At 42.8% G+C, this 27,709-nt stretch overlaps 1 protein-coding gene across 3 annotated transcripts in view; it reads right to left on the minus strand.

The window, feature by feature from the left end:
* LOC126297734 (epidermal growth factor receptor kinase substrate 8-like protein 2) overlaps window positions 1-27,709 on the minus strand; it is a 191,758-nt gene that overhangs the window by 132,359 nt on the left and 31,690 nt on the right. Inside the window, exon 2 of one of the 3 annotated variants that reach the window (XM_049988880.1) lies at window positions 21,340-21,404. The exons of 1 other annotated variant lie outside the window; for it this stretch is intronic. Coding sequence is in view for 1 of the 2 variants with exons in the window: in XM_049988879.1 (XP_049844836.1) it covers window positions 5,215-5,251 (37 nt within the window). In the remaining variant the exon portion in view is untranslated. Of the gene's footprint in view, window positions 1-5,214; window positions 5,412-21,339; window positions 21,405-27,709 lie in introns of those variants that run through there. One more of the 3 variants, XM_049988879.1, reaches the window with a different exon arrangement.

Below are 27,709 nucleotides of genomic sequence, written 5' to 3' on the forward strand. Positions count from 1 at the left end.
ACTTCCTGCATGTCGCTAGTTTGCTAGCGTTGCGACTTCTCTGTACACAACAGTACCATTCGCGAAAACCATCATGGAAATTCCGACGTTATCTACTAGGTCATTTATACATATTGTGAAAAGTAATGGTCCTATAACACCTCCACGAGGCACAGCCTAAGTCACTTTCATGTCTGAAGATTTCTCTCTGTTGAGAATGATATGCCGTGTTGTAATTTCTAGAAACTCTTCAACCCAATCACGCAGTTGGTCTGATATTCCTATTTATGTTCACTATGGGTCAATGCGAAACAGCAGCGAATATTTTCCGGATGTCAACGAACATGGCATCTAGCTGGACGCCTGTATCTTTTGTTTTCTGGGCCTCGTAGACAAACAGAGCGAGTTGGGTTTCATACGATCATTATTTTCAGAACACATACTGATTCCTACAAAGGAGATTTTCGGTCCCTAGAAAGGTCATATTGCGCGAACATAAAACATATTCCAAAATTCTACGAAAGATCGATGTCAGAGATATAGGCCAATAGTTTGAGCATCTGTTCGACTATCCTCCTTGAGAAAGGTGATGACCTATGCTTCGCCCCCCCCCCCCCCCCCCCCCCCCAGAGACATACGGTACACTGCTACTACTAGAGGGGCAAGTTCTTTCGCTTACTCCATGTAGAATCAAACTGGTATCTCGTCAGGTCCAGTGGCCCTTCCTCTGATAAGCGATTTCAGTTGCTGTTCTCTCCCTTGGTCACATACTTCGGTATCTGTCATTTTGTCGTTCGGACGACGATTTAAATGAAGAACTACAGTGCAACCTTCCTCTGTGAAACAGTTTTGAAAAAAATTTCGGCCTTCTCTCTGTAATCCTCCGTTTCAACGACATTACGGTCATCATTATTATTATTGTAACGGCATATATTCTGTTTCCTTTATCACGAGACTAAGTTTAAGCTTCCGTAATACAGGGTGTTTGTGAGTCTTTGCATCAAACGACTAAGAATGATAGATAACATCATGGGGAACAGCTATTGTTAGAGACAAATTTTCGCTGGCGCTTCTCAGCGACGCTAATCGTCTTTTTGTGTTGGTTATGCTCCTGAGAGGCGACATGGCATAGGCACTCTGCTGTGTGTGTGTGTGTGTGTGTGTGTGTGTGTGTGTGTGTGTGTGTGTGTGTGTGTGTGTGTGCAATACGTTCAAATGGCTCTGAGCACTACGGGACTTAACACCTGAGGTCATCAGTCCCACAGAACTTAGAACTACTTAAACCTAACAAACCTAACGGCATTACACACATCCATGCCCGAGGCAGGATTCGAACCTGCGGCCGCAGCGGTCGCGCGGTTCCAGACTGATGCGTCTAGAACCGCTGGGCCACATAGGCCGGCCGTGCTATGCGTGATCCGCAAAATTAAAGTTCCTGAATTGCTTCTAAAATACCTTTCGCAGCACACTCATGCTTGTGGTTTTGTCGCTGAAAGTCATTCTAGCAATTTACCAGCGTAGGTAGTGTACAGCACTCTCCGCTGGTAGACTAATTCGGTAAAATCTCGTTGTCCCACGTATGGCTAATATCGAAAGCCGCCTAATGCCGCAGGAAAGAATCAATAAACATTTTTCCTCTCTCAAAAGCTGTTCCCCATGACGTGATATATCACCCTTAAATGTTTGATGTAAAGTCTTTCAAAGACCCTGCATGTAGCGGCCCTGTCGTAGGAAGCATTCAGGCATTAGCCTGGTATGGCAGGAGACTCTAAACCCTCTTCCTGCCGGACAGGGGTCCAGTGAGGTATCAACCGCGGCACCTAACTCGGTATATCGCAATGAAAAGGAAGAAATCCTTTCCAATTACGCAATTCATTGTCATGTTTATCTTAAGAATGTCGAACATACACAACAGTCCAGATGATAGACTGCAGCTTGTCTCCTCGTTGATATCCCTAGGTACGTTGATTATCAGTTTGGAAGGCATACTTCATCCAGTGGGACCATACCTAGTAATGCGCTGTTGTGTCTCAATTGACCTCTAAGTTCACGACTCCTTTGCTAATGTATATCTTTCTCTCTCGTACGCAACTCTGAGACACAGACGTCTAGAACGTACGTCCCTACAAAATGAACAAACAAAGGTTAGTGTTTAATGTCCCGTCGACGCCGAGGTCGTTAGAGGCTGAGTTTTCGATAGGATTGAACTAAGATTGGGAAGGAAAGCAGCCGTGACGATGTTGAAGGGACTATACCAGAAATGTTCTCAACCGATTTAAGCAAACCGTAAACCATGATGAGGTTAGCTGCATGAGGATTTCACCCCACTTCACTCAAGAAACCAAACGACGGGGCAGAGTGACTGAGGAACTGGACTCCAATCCGCGAGGACCGGGGTTAAAATCACCTTCCCACCGTCCTGGTACAGGTGTTCCGTGATTTCCCCAAACTGATTAAGGTAAATGTCGGAATGGTTTCTCTGAGCAGTACACGGCTAATATCCTTCCCCATACTCTTTAATCCGAGTACGTCTCTCATCTCTAGTGACAGTCGGGCCTGGTGGTCTAGTGGTGAAGTGTGTGACAGGTAACCGAGAGGTCGCGGAATTGAATCCCGGTCGGACAATAGAAATTTTCACTCTGGCTTTAATCTAGCCTTCATATCTCAACGATTTGAGAAATCTTCAGGAACGACACATGGTTCGGATTCCATGTTAAATTGTAGATCGCATTTCTCCGGTTGGATAACTAGGGTGAGTGAGCAACACAAAATTATTATTTTATCGCTAGTGATCTCTTTGTCTGTGAGATATTGAACATTACTCTTCGTTCTTTCCCTACACGAGCCCAGTGCTTTAACCGTGACGCCGCATAGCCCTGTCTGTTACCCCACACTATGCGTCCGTCCAAGGCATCTAAGTGTTGCGCAAAAATTTGAATACTGGACTGAAAACATAACAACAACATAAATAATTCTGTGAAAATCTACTCATTTTGCATTGGCATGTGAGTGTTTCGCGCACTGTAACGTTACTGCCATACCGTTTTCAATGGAGTTGCGAATTAGCATTGGTCTTTACAGCTGGAGGGCGTAGTTAGATTCCCGCGTGTATTGACCCACTTTTTTAAAGGTCTTAGAAATAGCTCTGTCGCATCACCAATGAAGTTCTCGAGCATCTTGTCCAGATGAGTCTGCAAAAATCGGTTTAATACACACCCAGACTCAAGTGACATTTCGTAACTGGATTTCTTTCAGCCATGAATAGAAGCCGTGGGATTATTATATCAATTAACGTCACTTTATGCAAATAGCTTGTCACGTAACAAACTTATTTCCCGGTCTACCCTCTTCTCGATCGTATCAATAAAACATCAATAGTAAATTTACAGAGGAACTCCTAGAATTCAAATTTGCGGCTGCAATTTGGTGTCAGTCGCTGGTAGGTATGGAAACTGTACCGTCTTGTAGAATCTGCTATCGAATAATAAAAATATAAGGAATAGCTACATTCACATATACTCTGTACATGGAAAAATGTCTTACCTCAGCACTCCCAAAACAGGAGTTTAATACTGAATCAATGTTCAGATTAAGGCGAAGGAGCAATCTGTAAAAGGGACCTCATAAACCGTGTCACTCTCACATATAGATTTTTGTGATTCATACAGAATTTTCTTCATGGTTACCTAAACCTGAGTCACAGATACCACTGTCGAATGACGCCGTTTTAATTACGTTTAGTCATTAATGGCAACACCGAGCGAGGTGGCGCAGTGGTTAGACACTGGACTCGCATTCGGGAGGACGACGGTTCAATCCCGCGTCCGGCCATCCTGATTTAGGTTTTCCGTGATTTCCCTAAATCACTCCAGGCAAATGCCGGGATGGTTCCTCTGAAAGGGCACGGCCGACTTCCTTCCCCATCGTTCCCTAATCCTATGAGACCGATGACCACGCTGTCTGGTCTGCTTCCCCAAACAACCAACCATTAATGGCAACACTTCACGTGCAACTAGTCGAATGCAGCACGGACGTGCAAATGTGCCCTGTCTGATACTGCAGTCCCTTGACATTGACAATAATTTCTAGGTCGAGCATGAGAATCATTTTTTTATCACTGAAACACCTGTTGAGGCTACTGCTTGATATACGTAAAGAAGAAAGACAAGAAAGAGAAAGGGTATGAGGAAGTGGGTGACCAAGATTAAAAATGTTGATAATAACGCCATACAACAATGGGAACTGAACAATGATCGGCTGTCTGTAAGCTGCACAATATTCTTACTGCAAAATGTCATCAGGGACACAGGTGACAAATTTGAACATGCAAGAAATCTTCAGAACTATAAACTGATGTCCAAAAAGTAAGCTCTTATTTAAGTAACTATCTAATCATCTTAATAACGAAACAGCTAGGGAAATAACGAAGTGCAGTTGAGTTTTTCGAAGAATCACATAATTTTCCAGTGTCAATAAAAAAAATATTGCATATGTTTGGTTACAGTTGGGTTTGGGACTTCTTATTCACTGTTTGACGCACATCTTACGCTGCAGTTAGCACGACAGCAAGAAAGTGTATTTTGTTAAAGTTACTTTAAGCGGATCCCGGCATGGTCTCCTGAACTAGTCTATCTCAAAATCTTTGACATTCTTTCGAATGGATATAACGCTGCAAGTGTGGCGACTTCACTGCTGACAAGGCGTTAAGTCACATTTACGACACCAATAAAAAGTGTGACTGTGTGCTTTCTCAGAAGGCGCGAGAGATTTATCTTTATCTGACGTGGGAGTATCTAAGATGCATAATGGCATGATCCAGTGCTCTACGTACATGTCAGTAATACACAGCAATCAGTTAACAACTTATTTGTCCTTTCTCTGCGTTTGTATTTAACGTAGGAACAGTGGTATTCTCTTTGACCCCATCTCATGAGTTATGCGTCAAATCTGTGTACCGAATAGGTCGCAAATGCTCTGACTCCCGAAGGCATCTCGAAGGGGTATTAGAGTTACTTCAGAAGTAAACAACTGCTTACTTTGTGTGATTCTCGCGAATCACATATCAGAAACAGCCTAGAACAAGAAACATCGAGCATATAGTACACAGTTATCTGCACGGTGTTTCACCAAAGAACGATGCGGCATCCAATCTTTCTAACTGCACGGACATAACAAACAGCGATCTGTGCCTCCAGACACTGCCCCTTTATTAACGCTTACGATCTTAGCTCTTACCTTTGGTGCATCTAATAAGAGACTCCACATTGCCCATCAGCGTAGCAAAACTGAAGCGCGGATGAAAACTACTTTTTGGCGGCAAAATAAAGAAGCCCTAGTAATGTAACGTCCGACGGCAACATGGAATAAGATCGTTGTAAGAGACGCTGGTGATGCATTGGCCGCGGCTGTGTTCTCGGTATACTGAAGACGACGGGCAACGCGATGCCCGCTGTCGCTTATCTGGCAAAATCCATTACAAAGCGTGTTAAAGTACTGTGCCAGCTGCGGCATTGGGTGTCGCAGGCGAGTGCGCTCCGCTGAGGTGAACACGCGCGCTCGCCGCTACGCACGCCGACAGTACCAGCCGGCACAGTGCCAAACTCTGGCCTTGAAATTTCGGCCTAGGCGGGGCTATCCAGTTCTCCAAGGACGGACGTACTTGTTTAGGTGCGGGTTCCTTCATTCCCACGGAACCCTGCCCACCACTTTGATTCTGAACGTAACTCAAAGGTATCAGTTGTTACAACACGGGTAAAACCAGACAAGTAAGTTGACTATAGATTATGTCACTCTACGTTTGTGTTCGTAGAGGGAGTACGAAAAGCACGGCGACGGAAGTAAGGCTCGTATTAGACTGTTAAATATATCTGACCGATCTTTCATAAAAGCTAAGGCCACGATTAAAAGCATCCAGTACACTGTCAAAACCTGCTAAAAAGTTATTGCACGGTACCTAATTGGACACATTGAGCATGAACGTCCCTCGGTTGCATGTATGTACATTGTAAGAGTTTACATTTGCTGTTATTGACTATCCCCCCAGTTCATTGATTTTCCACCAGTTGGTTCAGTTCTGGAAGTAACCCGTACAAAACATTGGATTGCATTTAAGCCGCAAGTGCGCAAGAGCTTCGGTTTTAATTATGTAAGAGAGAGATTTAAATTACATCAGATCTTAACGATCAGTAACACAGAATAAAATCAAAATGCGTAAGAAGTATGTCTAGCCATGAAACGCAACCCAAAAGAAAAACCAGAAGATAAAACTACTAACGGATCCCATCATCTGTTCACTAATTATCCCATCTGTTTAATAGCAGGTCCAAAAATGTCTGTGGTTCCTCACACATATAGGAAGAAGTAACTTCTCAAATCTGCTTGTCGAATGATCCAAAAGTAACAGAAAAATTGAAACCTCAATGGTTATAAAAATATTATCAGCAGTTCGATGTAATTTTCAGAAACACATGGGGACATTTCTAATAATAAGCTAATAAACACGCAACAAAAAACGTTTTGCATCAAATGGTTCAAATGGCTCTGAGCACTATGGGACTTAAACTTCTGAGGTCATCAGTCACCTAGAGCTTAGAACTACTTAAATCTAACTAACCTAAGGACATCACACACATCCATGCCCGAGGCAGGATTCGAACCTGCGACCGTAGTGGTCGCGCAGTTCCAGACTGTAGCGCCTAGAACCGCTCGGCCACTCCGACCGGCATTTTGCATCGCCATGGTTCCCAGAACCCCTGAAGATAGACGTTGACTGTTGATATTGTATCACAGACACAGTCCCTTTGGCTGTTCAGAGATGTAACCAAACCCGCCCAAAGATGAAAACAAGCATGCATGAGCAGCGCCTATTAGACGGATGGGGTCCGACAGCGGATCAGTTCCAGTCATTCCACCAGAAAGGAGGTACACGGCTCGTGTTGTCTATAGTTCAGCCATGCATAGACGGTCAATACTGCGGTTCGATCGCGTCGGCATTGTTACTTTGGGCCAGGAAGGGCTCTCAACAAAGGAAATGTCCAGGCGTCTCGGAGTGAACCAAAGCGATGTTGTTCGAACATGGAGGAGATGCAGAGAGACAGGAACTGTCGATGACATGCCTCGCTCAGGCCGCCTAAAGGCTACTACTGCAATGGATGACCGCTATCTACGGATTATGGCTCGGAGGAACCGTGACAGCAACGCCACCATGTTGAATAATGCATTTCGTGCAGCCACAGGACGTCGTGATACGACTCAAACCGTGCGCAATAGGCTACATGATTCGCAACTTCACTCCCGACGTCCATGGCAAGATCCATCTTTGCAACCACAACACCACAGAGCGTGGTACAGATGGGCCCAACAACGAGCCGAATGGACCGCTCAGGATTGGCATCACGTTCTCTTCACCTATGAATGTCGCATATGCCTTCAACCAGACAATCGGCGGAGACGTGTTTGGAGGCAACCCGGTCAGGCTGAACGCCTTAGACACGTTGTCCAGCGAGTGCAGCAAGGTGGAGGTTCCCTGCCTTTCTTGAGGATGCATTATGTGAGACCAACGTACGCCGCTGGCAGTCATGGAAGGCGCCGTAACGGCTGTACGATACGTGAATGCCATCCTCCGACCGATAGTGCAACCATATCGTCAGCATATTGGCGAGGCATTCGTCTTCATGGGCGACAATTCCGCCCCCATCATGTACATCCTGTGAAAGAGTTCCTTCAGGATAACGACATCGCTCGAATAGAGTGGCCAGCATGTTCCCCAGACACGATCCCTATCGAACATGCCTGGGATAGATTTAAAAGGCCTGTTTGTGAACGACGTGACCCACCAACCACTCTGAGGGATCTACGCCGAATCGCCGTTGAGGAGTGGGGCAACCTGGACCAACAGTGCCTTGATCAACTTGTGGATAGTATGCCACGACGAATACAGGCATGCATCAATGCAAGAGGACGTGCTACTGGGTATTAGAGGTACCGGTGTGTAGAGCAATCTGGACCACAACCTCTGAAGGTCTCGCTGTATGATGGTACATCATGCAATGTGTCGTTTCTATGAGCAACAAAAATGGCGGAAATGATGTTTATGTTTATCTCTATTCCATTTTTCTGTACAGGTTCCGGAACTCTCGGAATCGAGGTGATGCAAAACTTTTTTTGATGTGTGTATTACCAGTATATTTACGTTTTACAGTGAAGACAACAGTTAACTGATTGGCATATTTACACACCCATAGCGTTAGGTGAAATACGAATCGCACTTCACGCAGTAAGCAATTCACAATCACAAAAGGGGCTTACATTTAAATAAGTATCTTTACAAGCCCTTAAAAATAGCACAAGAAATTTATTGCAACTAGGAATGGTTTCTTTTCGACCTCAGAGATGACGCAGGTTGTATTTAAGTATAATTTCGTGTTCTAGAAATATCTGAACCAAGTTTTTCGATTATTGCATTAAGGAGGAGGAGGAAATTAGTGTGTAACGTCCCGTCGACAACGAGGTCATTAGAGACGGAGCACAAGCTCGGGTGAAGGAAGGATGGGGAAGGAAATCGGCCGTGCCCTTTCAAAGGAACCATATTGCATTAAGGCATATTTATATCGGGTGTCTCTCCTAAGAGTTGTCAATGGCATTTTCTCTGATGTTCCGGCAGATATTTACAATTTTGTTTTTGCAATGTGTAGCTAGAGTCCGTCCAAACAAATGCTGCTCATCACGTCTTGCATTCGACACCCAGTGTCGATGGAAAGCGTCGGTTTGTTTCCAGTTGCAAAGAAAATGATTTTTGAAGTGGAATTTTAGGTGTCCATCCTACAGTGCGGTCCCAGATTAGTCTAGTGCGATATTCGTTTCACTGACATTTTTTAACAGGGACAGCAAAACACGACGAATACCGAATACCCCAGCAGCGACCTCACCGCCCTGGCCCGCGCTGACTGCCACCGCCATGCAGAAGCGCGCTGCTCAGTTGCTGTTAAGTACTCGTTGTTCTTCGTGTGTTAGTTCTCTTGTTAATACGTATCGGTGAAATGAAGATTGCACTATACTGATCTGGTAGCGCTCTATCGAATGGACAAGTATAATTCCAGTTTTAAAATTAGATTGTTTGAAATGGGAAACAAACACACGCAATTCTTCGACGTGCTGTGGCAGTGGCCGAGTGGTTTTAGGCGCTTCAGTCCGGAACTTCGCGACTGCTATGTGTGCAGGTTCGAATCTGCCTCGGGCATGGATGTGTGATGTCCTTAGGTTAGTTGGGTTTAAGTAGTTCTAAGTTCTAGGAGACTGATGACCTCAGATGTTAAGTCCCATAGTGCTGAGAGCCATTTGAACCATTTTCCTTCGACGTCGGGCGTCGTATGAAATTCGTGACGACCAGGATTTGATAGGACTGACACCATCTACACGTTGCAAAAACGAAATAACACGTAAGCGCGGAAGTAGGGAAGGCGAATAGTCGAATTCGGTTTATTGCAAGAATTTTAGGAAAGTACAGATGATCTGTAAAGGAGATCGTGTGTGGAACGCTAGTGCCATCCATTATTGAGTACTGCTCCAGTGTTTGGAATGCCCACCAGGTCGTATAAAAGGAAGACGTTGCAGCAATTTAGGGGCGGAACCGGCAGATTCGATCAACATGCGACTATTACTGAGATGCTTCGTGAACTCTAGGATCCCTGGAAGGAAGACGACGTTATTTTCGCGAAACACTGTTGACTATGTTTAGAGAAGCGACATTTTCGGCTGACTGCAGAACAATTCTAACGTCTCCAATGTAGGCGTATATTAGGCTTATACTTTGCGTAAGGACCGCGAAGACATGATAAGAGAAATTAGTGCCCTACTTGTGAGTGGAACAGGAAAGCAAATAAATAGTAGTGGCACAAGGTAGCCTACACCACGCACTACGCACAGTTTGGTGGCTTCCGGCATATGTATGTACATGTAGATCTAACGTCAATGTGTCTTCAGTAAAGCAGTGAGACACGAACTTTCAGTATGAAAATCCGACAAAAACTGTGGTTTTTCAGCATTTAATGGAGAGATACATGATGTGAATTATTTAGAGAGACTAGAAAGCAAACAAATGGATCTGGGAACAAAATGGGGAGGAGGATGTAATGAAAATGAAACTGAGGTAGGCGGCACATCTAAACGAGCCAAGAAAATCACAACTGGAACACGCACTTGATTACAAGGAATTTCCATGTTAGTTTACACAGCCTCGTAAATAACAGCACGAAGAAAACCTTAACAGCAGCAGAACATAATTATCAAACATAGTCTTTCATTTACAGCTGTGGTTCAAAAATGGCTCTGAGCACTATGGGACTTAACTTCTGAGGTCATCAATCCCCTAGAACTTAGAGCTACTTAAACCTAACTAACCTAAGGACATCACACACATCCGTGCCCGAGGCAGGATTCGAACCTGCGACCTTAGCGGTCGAGCGGTTCCATACTGTAGCACCTGGAACCGCTCGGCCACCACGGCCGGCTCATTTACAGCTGTTACACTATAACTAGCAGCTGTGACAATAGTAAACTATGTTCGCTGTCAAGTATTTGTAGCTATCTGTAGTAGTAGCAGAGTAACATACTGCGACACGAATTAATTTGTCGTCACGGTGTCCAATCACCAAAAATTGTTGCAGAGTCCTGCCTGCGTCACTAGCCTCCCGTCCTGATCATTCCTTATTGGCTCTTTCCTATTGCTCTGGAAATGAGGCGCCGAGGCAAGTAAATGTGTATACTGCGCATGGCGAAACATTTAACATACCATTCTTCCAGACTGACTGGACTTCGGCCTATGTATCGGTATGAAATATGGACAGGAAAGCTCTTTCGGGTGAACAAATAACAATAATAACAAGCTAATAATGACTGAAATTTATTGCATTACAGAAGAGTGTTAAAACTAAAAATAATAAAACTAGGCTGATGGTTCAGTTGGAGCAATGCAAAGATATTCTTAGCACTCTGTTACTAAGTTCCGTTCTCGCTTTTTGAAGAGAAAAAGGGAAAAAAACTAAAGTGATAGACATCGATAGCCCGACGAGATCAGAACAAGCAACTACTCCTGCCTTAGATCATGAAACGAGCATGACTCCACAGAGCGAACACGACACTGCTTCGTTTAACTCTGGCATTGCTCTGCTGGTACTTCATGGAGACAGTTCAGAACAATAAATACAAGACCTGTTGAAATTTATGTGTGAAATGACCTTCCTAAGGTCAAAAAATTTAATTTAGGATACCGATGTCATATAAACGCGATGGTTGTTCAGAGTACTTCATCCGTATGAAAAGAGAATTTAGCAGGATCACACAGTACCAATCCAGAAAGTGAGTGAATGGCCACGAGATGCCAATATCGTCAGCAATACTGCCACATGTCAATTGCACTAGCAAGATGAAGAACTTCATGGACAGCTCACCCTGCTCAGGGCACCCCTCTCAATGGAGCTGCGCTACCAGACGCCGGTCTAAGAAACAGATTCAAACCGACAGGGATTACACAATTCAGAATTACAAATGAGTCGCACACTTATCCTGTTCGGCTTCCAGCGAAAGCTTATTTAAACAAAACTAAAAATGTGTGCAAAACGACTGTATCTATAAAGTCAAGAAACACTACTGTCTACCTCAGACAGACTGTATCCACGTCTGGTCTTCTGTCATTCACAATTAGAAATCAGGAATATCACAAAAAAGTGAAGATATTACGGATAACACACTAATAATCGGTGCCACGAAGTAATAAATCAAATTCTGGATTCACAAAAAAGAATGTATGACTATTGAAGCAGAAACAAAACAGAAGAAATAGACAAATGTCCAGTCGTGCAATTTCTTACGTTTTTCACCTCCATACGTTTCTAGCATTTGTAGACTTATAGAAAGCTTTTGACAATGTTGACTGGAATATTCTCTTTCCAATTCTAAAGGTGGCAAGGGTAAAATACAGGGAGCGAAAGGCTATTTAGAATTTGTACAGAAACCAGATGGCAGTTATTAGAGTCGAGGGGCATGAAAGGGAAGCAGTGGTGGGGAAGGGAGTGAGACAGGGTTGTAGCCGATCCCCGATGTTATTAAATCTGTATATTGAGCAAGCAGTAAAGGAAACAAAAGAAAAATTCGGAGTAGGTATTAAAATTCATGGAGACGAAATTAAAACTTTGAGGTTCGCTGATGACATTTAATTCTATCAGAGACAGCAAAGGACTTGGAAGAGCAGTTGAACGGAATGGACAGTGTCTTGAAAGGAGGATATAAGATGAACATCAACAAAAGCAAAACGAGGATAATGGAATGTAGTCGAATTAAGTCGGGTGATGCTGAGGGAATTAGATTAGGAAATGAGACACTTGAAGTAGTAAAGGAGTTTTGCTATTTGGGGAGCAAAATAACTGATGACGGTCGAAGTAGAAAGATGATAAAATGTAGACTGGCAATGGCAAGGAAAGCGTTTCTGAAGAAGAGAAATTTGTTAACATCGATTATAAATTTAAGTGTCATTAAGTCGTTTCTGAAAGTATTTGTATGGAGTGTAGCCATGTATGGAAGTGAAACATGGACGATAAATAGTTTGCACAAGAAGAGAATAGAAGCTTTCGAAATGTGGTGCTACAGAAGAATGCTGAAGATTAGATGGGTAGATCACATAACTAATGATGAAGTATTGAATAGAATTGGGGAGAAGAGGAGTTAGTGGCATAGCTTGACAAAAAGAAGGGACCAGTTAGTAGGACATGTTCTGAGGCATCAAGGGATCACAAATTTAGCATTGGAGGGCAGCATGTAGGGTAAAAATCGTAGAGGGAGACCGAGAGATCAGTACACTAAGCAGATTCAGAAGGATGTAGGTTGCAGTAAGTACTGGGAGATGAAGAAGCTTGCACAGGATAGGGTCCATGGAGAGCTGCATCAAACCTGTCTCAGGACTGAAGACCACAACAACAACAACAACAACAATAACATGTACCACAGGTAGTGCGCAGTGAAAATCTTGTTCATTGTTTCCTTAATTTTTCCCCTATCTGGTTTGATACCGAGATGAACAAAATACAGATTCGTCTCACTGACTTGCTTCGAATTTGTTCAGAGACTTTCACTGGTCTTGTTGGTGGTGTAGTTTGGTACTGGCGAAGCAGACGACTGTGAATAATCCTGCAAGGTTAACAAGAGCCATTTAATACGGTGGGTTACGATTCGTCACTTACTTGTGATAGCAGCTCAACTAAATCAGTAGCGAAAGGAAGTGACAAGATACAGCTTTTTGCACCAAAACTGGAACTGATTTAGAAAGCAGGTACCGTTTCAGAAAGTGAGAAAACTCGAAATTTGTGGTAAGATCTTATGGGGCCAAACTGCTGAGATCATCGGTCCCTATGCTTACACACTACTTAATTTAACTTAAACTAAGGACAACACACACACCCATACCCAAGGGAGGACTCGAACCTCCGACGGGGGGTAGAAAGTGAGCACTTTACAACTTTGCCGACAAGACATTGTTGCAGTAAACACTCTTGCACTGCCATGATAGTGGCTGAGATGCATAGTTCGCAAAGCTAACGATGAGACTAGGGGTAGTTTATGCATTACTTGAAATAAAAAAGTTAACTTTACCAACTCAATACGATATCTTAATTGGGAATTATTCAGAATATTTCGTCGAGATGGCAAGACAAAGCTAAGGGAATTTAGCAGGATAAATCAGTCCCCACCCGCAAATCAATGTTATGACAACAGAGTTGCCAAACAATGCCTACGACGTTGCAAAGTCTTGTCTACGCTAGTAGCAATAAGAATCCATTTTTGTAGCTGGAATCCTGCATGATCTGATCCTAAAATCCAATCTAGCGCTAGATTCTTTGCCCTCTCTACTTATCAAATAACAGGAGCGTCTTAAATGTCTTACATGAAATCATGTAAACAGAAAAAATGACACATCAGAAACTGCAGATATAGAATATAATCACGAAAACGCGACTCAAGAGACATTAATATAATAAAATTGACTAGGAATGTATCATTACAGAGTTATGAGAGTGCGTATATAACGAAGTGTTTACTGATACGTCCTTTTTGCCGTAATTAAATGCGAAGAGCCGGTATAATACATAAATCCCTATGCAACTCTCCAATCATCTCACCAACACAGGTCCTACATTAACGTCTGGACAGACACTATTGGTGCAACAGAGTTACTGGATGGAATTACACAAATTTCTTGCTCACCTACAATATCCGATTACTTGGAAGGTAGGTTACTAGCGTTCCGTCGAAAGATCTTAACTCATGCATGGTGATACTCCATCGGCAACCAACCTGTCTGTCCGCAGGCATCTTATGCTTGACGCTAGATAGCTAATGGTGAACTGACCGCTCGTTACCCCCCCCCCCCCCCCCCAATTACTAAACATCCTGAATTTTTTCCGCGTGAATATGTAAAGTCTGTATCGTATACGACTGCCGTTGCTGATGGACCAACTCTCCGTACATGCTTTGAGGGAAACTGTCGCCGGCCGGTGTGGCCGAGCGGTTCTAGGCGCTTCGGTCTGGAACCGCGCGACCGCTACGGTCGCAGGTTCGTATCCTGCCTCGGGAATGGATGTGTGTAATGTCCTTAGGTTAGTTAGGTTTAAGTAGTTCTAAGTTTTAGGAAACTGATGACCTCAGATGTTACGTCCCATAGTGCTCAGAGACATTTCAACCATTTGGAAACTGTCACATAATACGCCCGGGAATTTTCAACCACATGCGGCACGCATTGTGGCGAAGGCATAGGTCTGTGTCCAGGCAGGAGGAGGTCACTTTGAGCGTACACTCTGACAGTGAACAGAGAGTAAGAGGTCAACAGTGTTGAGGATGGCGAGCACCGTGTGAGACCACATAATGTACAAGCTTAGATAAATCTGTAATTAATAATTACTGGGCCTACTTTTCAACATAACTTTCTTTCCCCATCTACACGTTAAGAGCGAATTCCTAACGTTTTGAAAGACCCTGCACACATGGGACACTGAGTTCCCTTACGCGCAATAGTCACGAATGCCATACGACCTCAGTCTTTGTAAACGTAATTCACATATGGTTCCACACCTGTATGGAATATAGTGTCTCAGTGCAAATGTAAACGTTTAATGGAGCAGTTGTTACACACAGGATCATGCCATTTCAGTTTTCAATCGTGAATTCAATTTACTGCTTAGCACTGACGTTACAAAAGCACTTCCCACAGTCTAAACTTTATAATCTAGCGCCAGTAATAGAAGAAAATCCAGTAAAATCTAAAACTGCTGCTCTTTACAGTCACTAGTCGTCTGTATTGTTGATAAATAACACTGATTTTCACAAATGAGAATCAATACGCAGTAAGTTGCACGCAGTCACTTTCTGAAAACCTAATTCTACAAAGCTCCAACTTTTACAACGAAATAACAGATTTAATTTGACGATTGCTAAGGCTTAACATTTACAACGAAAACAACGACCTTTTTCATTTCGAGGTACGTTCCCCTGATGCAGATTCTCTTTGCTGTAGAGAAATAAGTATAAATGAGGAGTCCTCAGTATTTGCAGGCAAAGGCGCCCACGTTTGCATTCCGCCCACAACACCTGCGACCTTGGCGCGGTTTGCATCACTGAGCCAGATGCCAGCCAGCACTCTCTGTGCGCACAAAGGATACAAAATCTGCTGCAAAAGAACGCAGGCAAAAAGGTAGAAACCTACGGAAAAGAAGAATAGACGCTATAGAAAATAAAATTTGACTTGATCACTGTTAAATTCTAAAATTTTGGTGTTACCAAGTAAGGAAAAGTTCCTCGAATGCAGAACTAAACAAAAAGATTAGCAGCTTTACGCCAGAACGAGTGGATAGGAAAGAAACTATGCAAAATTGAAATGCAAGATAAAAATGATTGATTTATCAAATGACTGATGGCAACTCGGTCAGTTGTCTAAATAGAGCGCAAATCAGGCACGACGACACGACAACTCTTCGTACTGAAATTGTCAGAGTCATCAAAAATTTGTCATAGTACGACTCAATCATATCATATACACTCAATGTAAGACTTGCAAGCGCAGAAAAATCCATTCCTGTTATAATTCACTTGCTCAATTTCACGTTAGCACATCACATTGGATAATAATGATAAAAAACACTATTGTTTCATTTCTATGTAATTGAGACGTAAATTAAATCTTTGTATTTGTGGGGATCCACAGCCTCCAGATGTTTAATAAACGTAAACATGGTCCATAGTTGGCTGTAATGTGATTTTTATTTAATCGTCCGATTAGCTAATTTCGACTACTTGTCATTGTCAAGCACTTATAAAACTAACATAGACAAGCACTACATTGTCTGCATACATCACCATGTGTAAATAACACTTTACACGCCTCACATTAAGATAAAACATTCTAGGCTGCTGTCTCGAGTGATTTAATGAAAGCACGGAAAATATGAATAAACGCACATTCTGCTTCTGAATAGAAGATTCATACTGGGAACAAACCCTATCGGTGTTTAAGCACAATGTGTAGTACTGTTTTATCTTAATGTGAGGCGTGTAAATTGTTATTTATACATGGTGATGTACCCAGATAATGTAGTGTTTTTACGTGTTAGTTTTACAAGTGCTTGACAATGACGAGTAGCCGAAGTTAGTAAATCGCACGATTAAATAAAAATCACATTACAGCCCACTACGAACCATGTCCACATTTATTAATAAGAAGTAAATGTTATTTCCAAACATTTCATAGGCTGTATTATGTACGCAACAGTTACGGGGAACTCTGAATAAAATGCCAAACGTCAGAATAAGCAATTATTGAAACAATAATTATTACTACTTCCTTGGGTATAGACGACAAGTTTTCGATAATTACGAATGTGCCGATCGTCACCACGGCAAAAAGTATCAAAGACAGAAAATGAAAGACATATAATTCACCTTCAGACATACACGGACAGTTTAAGATGCGCAGCTACAGCTCCAATAGCAAGGGCAGACGGAAGGCTGGTTGACAACTATTCAAGTCTCGTTTCCATCGCGATCATTGGAGATAGTGAATAGTCAACTGGACTAAGATGGGTGAGGGAATCGGTCGTCTACTTGTTTCACAAACGCTCTAGGCGGCTGTTTCAAGTGATTTAAGGAAATCGCGGAAAATCTTAATCAGCTCACACTCTGCTTCTAAACACAAGATTCATACTGGAAACGACCCCTACACTGTGTTTAAGCCATATCCCCCACGGTACCCTTTTTTCCTGAAGTACTAGTCCAGCGAGGGAGGAAAGATAACTTTTGAGGCATTTTCAGCTAGAAGATGCGAGAAAGGAAATGCTTGTATAGCAGCTGTGAGCCGAACCTGGATAGCTAAGGGGTAGAAGCTTTGCTCTGAAGGGCAAGAGTCCATCTCAAGTTCCAGTCCGGTACACAGTTCTAATCAGTCAAGAAGTTTCACAGCAGCGCACAGTCCGCTGCAGAGTGTAAGAGTGATTCTGAATCAGGATAATTAGACAGTGAAGTGAACCCCTCTCCTCCCGAACACTGGCCTAACGCCTCAACCACTGTGTCACTACGCTCGGCACAGAACAATGAGCTATTTCCCGAAAACGACACGAAGATAGCTATGGCCGTCGCTGACTGGAAAACGCTCACGTATGTAACATCAAACTTCAAGATACCTCACAGTTTCTTCTTTCTACGTCTCTTAAATAATTAACAAACAGTACAGACACAGATCATGATTATTCCATTTGTAGTAATTCCATTTCCAGATATCAAGAGGCGGAGTGCACCCCGACAAATGGCAACAGCACATGGCGGGCCGGATCCAACTACATCTACATCTACATCCATACTCCACAAGCCACTTGACGGTCTGTGGCGGAGGGTACCCTGAGTACCTCTGTCGGTTCTCCCTTCTATTCCAGTCTCGTATTATACGTGGAAAGAAGGATTGTCGGTATGCTTCTGTGTGGGCTCTAATCTCTCTGATTTTATCCTCACGGTCTCTTCGCGAGATATACGTAGGTGAGAGCAATATACTGCTTGACTCGTCGGTGAAGGTATGTTCTCGAAACTTTAACAAAAGCCCGTACCGAGCTACTGAGCGTCTCTCCTGCAGAGTCTTCCACTGGAGTTTATCTATCGTTTATCTATCATCTACGTAACGCTTTCGCGATTACTAAATGATCCTGTAACGAAGCGCGCTGCTCTCCGTTGGATCTTCTCTATCTCTTCTATCAACCCTATCTGGTGCGGATCCCACACTGCTGAGCAGTATTCAAGCAGTGGGCGAACAAGCGTACTGTAACCTACTTCCTTTGTTGTCGGATTGCATTTCCTTAGGATTCTTCCAATGAATCTCAGTCTGGCATCTGCGTTACCGACGATCAACTTTATATGATCATTCCAAGTGCCGGCCACGCCCGAAAGCGCTTAACTTCGGTAATCTGACGGGAACCGGCAAGGCCGTTGCAACTTTCAGACATACAAGAAGATGTAAATGTGGTTCTGCCTTGAGTAAACACAATTCATCTTTTTTTAGAAGCCAAACACATATCGGAGAAGTTTCTCCATCTTCAGTGGGTTCATTTATTCTCTGATAAATTACATATAAAGAACTTTTGCATCATAATACACAACAGTTTTTGAGATTATATTACATTACTAAAAGTATTAAGAGAAATATTAGCAGGAAAAATAACTTTCTTGTTGTCCGTTTAAGGAACACACCTTCCTTTTCAGTTAGCTGGGTACTGCTTAATCATGAGAGGCGCTTATCTCTCTGGATCGAAAACTTAGTCCGACACGCATCCAAACAAAAGTGTGTCGTTTGTTAATTGCACGTTGAAACTCAACTGAATGCCACCAACGTTTTACAGATGAATCTGGTGTCTGACCTCCTGTGACGAAACGTGTTAAGGAAAGCGCCTGCTGGTTTCATAAACTGCAATGACGTATGGTAATCCGCCACTAGAAGCATTCAGACACCTAATTTGAATAAGCCACCAAACAACATTACGCTTGTGCTACTTTGTAAACGTGATGGGTCTTTACTCTCAAAAATTCAAAAACACAAAACACACAATATTAATACATATTGCCTGGTTAGCCCGTCGGTTTAACGCATGGCTTTCCGGATTGGGAATGAGCGCCTGGTCCCCGGCACGAATCCGCCCGGCGGACTTGTGTCGAAGTCCGGTGAGACGGCCAGTCTGTGGATGGTTTTTAGGTGGTTTTCCAGCTGCCTCGGCGAATGCGGGCTGGTTCCCCTTATTCCGCCTCAGCTACACCATGTCGGCGATTGGTGCGCAAATAAGTTCTCCACGTACGCGTACACCACCATTACTCTACCACGCAAACATAGGGGTTACAGCCGGCCGTAGTGGCCGAGCGGTTCTAGGCACTTCAGTCTGGAACCGCGCAATCGCTACGGTCGCAGGTTCGGATCCTACCTCGGTCATGGATGTGTGTGATTTCCTTAGGTTAGTTAGTTTAAGTAGTTCTAAGTTCTAGGGGACTGATGACCTCAGACGTTCTCATAATGCTCAGAGCCATTTGAACCATAGCGGTTACACTCGTCTGGCGTGAGACGTTCCCTTGGGGATCCACCGGGTGTCGAACCGCACAATAAGCCTGAAAGAGTGGTTCGGTGTGGGGCGGTGGAGGGGTGGACTGCGGTAGTCGTCGTGGAGTTGTGGACCACTGCGGCTACGGCCGAGACGGAGCCTCTCCGTCGTTTCTAGGCCCCCCGTTAACATACAGTAGAATACAATACATATTAGAATTGCAGTTACAATTAACTCGACAGTTCCCCAAAGAACATGTGTACTAAAATGTTGACGCTTAGTTTCTCTCTTCACTGTAACAAGAACCGGATGTACAATACAAAACTGACGTGTTTTATTTGTGACGGCAGAATCTGAGATACGTTCCCGCTTTTCGCTTCCCGTTTACATACCGGGATCCTTGCTAACGGTCGCTCCACATGACGACTGAATTCCTTGACAGAACATTTTTAGGGCAAAACCTTCATCCAAAGTCTAAATAAAATAACATCTACGCACTATCTAAAATTTGTTGATATAGTTCGTGATGGTTCCTCAGTCACCCGTTTAAAGTACAACATAGAAGTCTCGATGTTCATGCTAAGTTTTGATCTTGGAATTCCGTGCACCTGCATGCTCACATTCACACACGCACACACGCACGCACACGCACACACACACACACACACACACACACACACACACACACAAGGTGTCTTTAGGCGGAAGAAACACCCACCGTGGAAACAACATAATACATTCCTTAGAGTAAGTCGCTGAGACATATCAAAGCATTGAGCTAATAGCTACACTGGCCTTCGTAGGGATTTATTCAAACCAGCAATTATGGTTCAAATGGCTCTGAGCACTATGGGACTTAACATCCATGGTCATCAGTCCCCTAGAACTTAGAACTACTGAAACCTAACTAACCTAAGTACATCACACACACCCATGCCCGAGGCAGGATTCGAACCTGCGACCGTAGCAGTCACGCGGTTCCGGACTGAGCGCCTAGAACCGCGAGACCACGGCGGCCGGCCCAGCAATTATGGCTCAATAACAATGAGGACGTGTAACAGCGATGGTCGTGGCATTTATGAAGTTCATCATTTGATTAAAGCACGCCTAAGTAATCATATAGCTGTGTAGGTTACTGTTGCACTATCATAATGAATCACTAAGTTTCAGCTAGGAAGCCAGTGGTACCTTAGGACCCCCCTGATCCTTGTAACACGCTTACCGAATCATTGGTAGTGAATCGTACTTGAAAGATAAAAAGAAGACCACAAACTGATACCCAAGCTATTAAAGATTCTCATAAATGATTTACAATATGCATCAAACAATCCACAGCATCAGTTCTCCAGGTTCTAACCCATGGTGATGCACCATTTGTCCGTCGTAAAGCGTTGTCTTCGGCAGTGACAAGCCCCTCTGAAAACGAAGAATTTATGACTTTCTAGTGGACTGTTGTTGTGGAACCATAGTTTTTAATGCTACTGTCACTAATTCTAATGCAGCTCGGCCGTTCTTCCCCAACGTCACTTCAACGTTCCGTGAGCCATCACAGATTATAGTGATTTGCGACTACGGTATCTCTAAGCGCACCAGAACGATTGGACAAGGTGGAACAGGAAAATGGCATTGACCTTGCTGAAAGAGTCATCCCAGAATTCACCTGAGGTGAATAAGAGAAACCAAAGACGAAAAATTCACGGCAAGTTGAAACCCAATCCTCTTGAATGAAAGTCCATTGTCTTAGACAACTCACCATCTTGTTTGATGAAGTTTCTCGTTGCTGACGCTATCTTGCTTTTGTATGTTGATCTTCTAGATCTAAAAAGTACAACAATATTTATAAGTAATGTTACAGATACATCACACTAAAAAACCGGCTTCATTTACAAATCACAAATCCCGTATTTGTTACGGACAAATTTGGATTTATCGTACTTGGGAATTAAGATACAGCAGAATTGAATCTATTATGGAAGTGGCCTTTAAATCAAGAAATACTAGTCTTGCTTCGCCGAAACGAAGTGATCGTCGCTACCCAACTTTCAAAAGTACGTGAACGGAAGCAGGCCACATGCGTTTGTGTGCGTGTTACGAAAGTCAACGCCGCCATCGGGAATGCGCTTTCTCTCGACTGGAAGACAGGTATGCAGGGCACGGCTTCGCCACTCCTCAGCATCGTCCGACTGCGTATGCCTATGACCACACAGTAATATTGATGCGCGTGCGATAACACAGGTCACTGTAGGTGCTCTTGATACTTAATAGCAACGAACGTCTTTATAATATTAAGGAACGACGAGGTACGTCCTTCTTCGGTGAATAAGCCTGGAGGTTAAGAATTAGAGGCTTCAAACTTTTCTTAAAACGCTTCACGTTCACTCTGCACCAACTCCTTGACAGATATTCTATTTGAAATTCTTGTACTTCCTGCAACCGGAAATACCCACCAGTTATTCTACAGGAATTTGCCGATTTAACATCGTCTGAGACAGCGCATTTCTGTTCACATCACAAAGAGCTTTTGGCAGTAAACCCTGAAGTGTCTGTTACCGATCAATCCTATCACCATCGTGATCATCATCATCTTAGCTCTGTGCTCCAGCAGTCCTCTTAATATCAACAGGCTATCTCTTCTGTGCTTTTCCAGTGCTTCTTTCCTGTCCCCAAAGTCTCCAGCAAACCATCATATTGATCCATCTGTTAATGTCTCGTCACGTTATGTGGCCGGCACATTATCACTTCAGCCTGTTAACTCTTAGGATGTCTCTTACTGGTGTGGTTCTTCTGAAGATTGGTTCCTTACAATGGTCCTCGGGATTATGGCTAACATCCGCCTCTTCATTGGTCCTTGCGCACACTGCAATTTATAATCACTTCCCTTCCTCGGAACCAATATTCTAGAACCGTAAAGTTGTTACAGGTACGATGCAGCTTTACACTCTTTCTGTTTTACATTAACTGGAATAACATTATTGGTCAAAATAAAGCGAAGTTTTCTGAATGATATGCAACTTAACACTTTTTTCGTGAACTTGATACCTTTTGTTGGGTTTCCCGAGTTAAATTTTATGGCAAAGTTATTGAGTCACGTCTTCAGTAGCCTCATGGTCAGTTTTATCTAGTTGGATTTCTGGACTCAAATGTTTTAAGTTTTTCCCATATTCGTCTCCAAACCAAATTCCGTGGAAGCAGCTTTCACTTCTTGAACCATAACTGTTAATTCTATCTTCACTTACAAGAACGATGCCGTCAACAACACGAACTTGGTTCAAGGATTGGCCATCGATTTTGATCCTCCTATGGTCCTAGTCCAAGTCTCTGAATACATCTCACACAGCTAGTGTAAACAGCTTAGGGGATATCGCGTCTACCTGGCGAACTTCTTTGCCTACTTGGATCTTGTTATTAGGTCTTCATGTAGTCTCACTGCCATCGTTGCTTGTTCATACATGTGATTTAAGAGCCTTGCATATTTTTGATTGACACAGGCTTTCATGATTGCCTACATCTACACTCAATCAAATGCTTTACGATAGTCAACAAATGCTAGATGTACTCTGAAGTTGTGTTCCATGATCTTTTCAAGAAAGTGTCGGGTGATATGTATATGGGCAACAATTGACAAATCTTTGCAAAAGCGTGCTTATTCGACTGGTTACTAGAATCCAACTGTTCAGTGAATCGGTAGGTCATGACTTTAATCAGGCGCTGTATAAAGATGTGCTAAACGACTGAAAGGACGTTAATTCACAATACTTTCTGTGCACCCCGTTCTTGAACAATAGTATCACTGCAGCATTTTTGCAGATGTTTGGTATCTTCCCAGGCTCAATACACTATAGCTTATGAGTGCTTTTATAGTTATTAACATATCGTTCCCTCCTAGGTTTAGCACTTCACTTCTTATTGTATTCGTTTTGCAGCCGTCGTGTCTTTCATTTGATACATCGCGGTTTCTACCTTTGTGATCATTGTTTCATATGTTTCTTCTGTTTTGTTGTTCAAGGATGATAGTTCTTCTTCAGGCGGTACGTCTGTAGCCGAAGAAATCATTTACAGCGCAAACAATTTCTTGCTTATCTGTGGCAATCTGTTCCATCTTGTTCTTAATCTTTGTTACTTTTGATCTTTCTGTTGCTATCCTGTATTTCAAAACCTTCATGCATCGACTTCCATATGTTCCCGACGTGATAAGATTGCTGTAAAACCATGTAATTTACGGAATAACCACCCTGATAAATCTGCCTTACAGAATGAGAGTACTAAGTCACGATGGCCGCACGAGTTCTCTCGATATTGATGGGATGTGAACACCTACATTATTTCGCTGTTCACAAATGTTTTCTCTTGAATATACAGTCACAAAAATAACACCAGTGTTAACCGTTTAACATTACTGCATTCGCGTTCAGTGAAGACAATATCTGATGAGGCAAATCCCTGTGGTGTGTGAAACATCTCTGTGGATATTTATTAAGTGCCTGGCAGGGGGCATTTTTTATTGTGCCATGTATCAAGGTTTGTTCCCATTTCATTCATACATGAGGGCATGTATCTCATATGAACGACTTCTACGGGATAAATAAGTAGGGACTGAAGAATATCCTTAAAAACGGTTCTCGAAGTTACAGAATACAATTAGTATTCACCAAAGTGAGAAACATTGGAAGGACGTAAGCTGCAGATAGCATTTGTGACAAAGAACATATCGCATCAAATGAATCGTTTAGGGGCCACATGACGTCAATTGGCGTATTTTCTTCATTGGCCACTGGCGAAGAGTTGAGCTTTGGAATACCAGAAAAGCAGATTTTACAGCATTGTGCGGCTAGGTGATGGTAAGAAAGTAGATCGATTATTTGTTCTGAAATGCCGATTTTAGTTTTCTACTCATAACTTATCTACACCACTCCATGTTCCTTTGAAAAGTTCACAGCCCAATCCATACATCATCCCCCTCGAGCTGTGTTTGTGGTTATTCTGCAATGGGCTTGACGTTGACGTGAAGAAGATGTTACCTCCAATCTTTCGTTCTAAGAAGAACAGCCACTTGGCATACTAACGCCGCAAAAGGTAGTGCAGATTCAACAAATATTGTTCACAACGAAGTTTTTCTGAAACTGGCAAGAAAATTGTCAGCAGGAACACCAGATTCGAACACATATCGGGAAACAATTTTCTGTAGTTACCGTTGAGGCCGAAGATAGTATGAAAGGCCACGTCTACCGTTCCTTTCACCGGTCCTTGCTAAAACTGAACATGATCTCATCCTGTAATAGTCTCGCTCTGAACTTCTCGTAAGTGCTTCGAAACGTCATTAAATAAAAGTAACAGCATCGATCCGATAACAACAATTGATGCTCCAACCCGCTCCGTAAGCGTTCGCTGAAAATTGATTTCGTATAAAACTACATAAAGCGACTTATTTTTATAAATATCCTCCTGTGTCGGTGACATTAGAGTTCCCTTTGGCAGGGCTCGGAAGAGGGATGCGTTTTGCCTAAGCAATCACTTATACAACCGACCGAAAATTTACATCCAGGCTTCTCTCTTATTTTTTTCCACAGTTCGCTTGAAGCTCCACGAACGATAATGCACGAAAAACCAACCTGAAAAACAAAAAACTGAAAATACTTGTTAAGAAATTTCTTTACAGTGCATGGCCTATATTTACAAAACTTTAAGATTCATATAGCACTCGACGGGTGCAGCAGAAAAAGGAAACAAAGCCCATCAATAAAGTGCAACTGAGTTGCTGATGCACAAACCAGATCGTCATTTCGTAAACAAATTACGGCAAATTCAGATTAATATTTTACTCTTCTTCTAGTTTGTAACGCACAGTACGAGAACTTCAAGACGCATATTGCCGATAGAACAGTATGATATTGTACGCGTATTGTCGACAGTGAGATTATAGGTTAAAAAGAATACTTAGAGGCACTCCGTATGTTATATGTCATAAAACAGGAACTATTCCTGTAGAACGTCTCAATGCCAAGTGCCGAAGTTTTGTTCAGGTGTCGAAATAGCCAAATGTTCCATAACAAAAAATTCTGCTAAATGAGAATTCTTAATAAACGCTTTTCGGTAAGTTGAACATATACAGTAACATGTTTTACAACAAAACTCTACAGAAAATGACGATCTACTGTTGATCTCTAATGTTGCACATCTGATTTGATGTCTAACCTCTTTTTGGTTGACGGAGTGGTGCTGATTGCACAGGAAACACAGATTAGATTACCGGTTGGCCAATAACAAAGCTTTGCAGCTATTTGTTAATACGAACTCTTGTTTTATGCCTCTACGATCATTCGTTGAAGACCGCCATCAGCTGGTCGACGATTTACGGAAGAGAAGCAGAAGGGACCGGTTACGGTTTCGCAGGGAATTAAAATCCACTTGTTTGTGTAGGAAAGAAAAAATTTAAATAGGTCAGCGAGATTCGATCCAAAATCTACCCCCAGATTCTCACGAATTTCTAGCAACGATTGTCTGCGACTCTACTAAACTGCAGATTTAACACTGCCGAACCGGACGGGTAGTACTGTGATTTTAGTCACATCTTGGCTTTTTATGGTTGTCACGCTGTTCACAGGAAATTAGGTCAACTGCTTGAGGCTCGGCGGTTTCGGCAGTTTCGCAGTACAGATGGACGCGAAATTTAACAGAACAACGCAGAAATCGAATCATCAATATTTTGGAACTTCCTAGCAGATTAAAAGTGTGTGCCGGACCGAGACTCGAACTCGGGAACTTCGCCTTTCGCGGGCAAGTTCTCTACCAACTGAACTACACAAGCACGGGTAGCTAAGTTGGTAGAGCACTTGCCGGCGAAAGGCAAAGTTTCCGAGTTCGAGTCTCGGTCCGGCACACAGTTTGAATCTGCCAGGAAGTTTCATATCAGCGCACACTCCGCTGTTGAGTGCAAAACGCATTCTGGAAACATCCCCCAAGCTGTGGCTAAGCCATGTCTCCGCAATATCCTTTCTTCCAGAAGTGCTAGTTCTGCAAGGTTCACAGAAGAACTTCTGTGAAGTTTGGAAGGTAGGAGACGAGGTACTGGCAGAATTGACGCTGTGAGGACGGGGCGTGAGTCGTGCTTGGGTAGCTCAATTTGTAGAGCACTTGCCCGCGAAAGGCAAAGTTCCCGTGCTCGAGTCTCGATCCGGCACACAGTTTTAATCTGCCAGGAAGTTTCATATCAGCGCACACTCCACTGCAGAGCGAAATTCTCATTATGGCATCAATATTCTCTCTGTTGCTTCCTTGTACAACTCATCCACCCACAATTCCCATAAGGCCACCCCCTCCCTTTATTGCACAACGGAATCACAACAACGGTTTACTGTTTATCAGTAGACAAAGAAGACGTGATACATACAGTTTTACGCTACAGAGTTATTGTAGTTGCATCTGATGAATAAAAACTTGCTATACCGTAGGTGTGTACATCTATACTTAGAATACGGTTTCAAATGAATCAGTCGGAAAAAGAGAAACTTTTTATTCGCTAGAAGAAAAGAAAAAAGTTTGAAATTTCAAGATCGACAAAATGTCCATTCCATGAACAGGGACCTTGTCAAGCTCTATGGGGTGCAACAGAGCGCCGTATGCAGTAATAGGGTTACGAATACTGTATTTCTGATGGCATGGCTGCACAGTAATGTGACAAATTGGAGAGATAAGGACAGAGCAATTTGAAGATGGTTTTGGGAGATTTCCAACATTTGTCTAATCGTATACTGGCCCTGGTTTACACTTTACCCAATCAACCCAAGCAATGTGGCATGCAAAATAAAAAATTAAAATCATAAAATTAATGTAATAAATCCAGTAACATGATCAGCCGTGAAATTCTGAATGCAAACAAAATGTCATCAGAGTTGAATAACAGTTTTTTAAAGCTTATTCCTTGCTTTTAGCACTTTGAGGAGCGTTAATGTCTTTTTGTTGGATTTTTTCTATTGGACAGGCTTTCCTCAATAGTTCTGACTTTTTTTTAATTTTATACTTTTAATTTTCAGTGTTAAGTTAACGTTACTGGAACGTGACCAAATTGTCTGTCAATATTTTCTAGCTGTATTTTGTAATTCGTAGAATATCGTTGATTAAAGAAT

The sequence above is a fragment of the Schistocerca gregaria genome, chromosome X (assembly GCF_023897955.1).
Source record: "Schistocerca gregaria isolate iqSchGreg1 chromosome X, iqSchGreg1.2, whole genome shotgun sequence".
In the NCBI taxonomy this organism is placed as follows: Eukaryota; Metazoa; Arthropoda; class Insecta; order Orthoptera; family Acrididae; genus Schistocerca; species Schistocerca gregaria.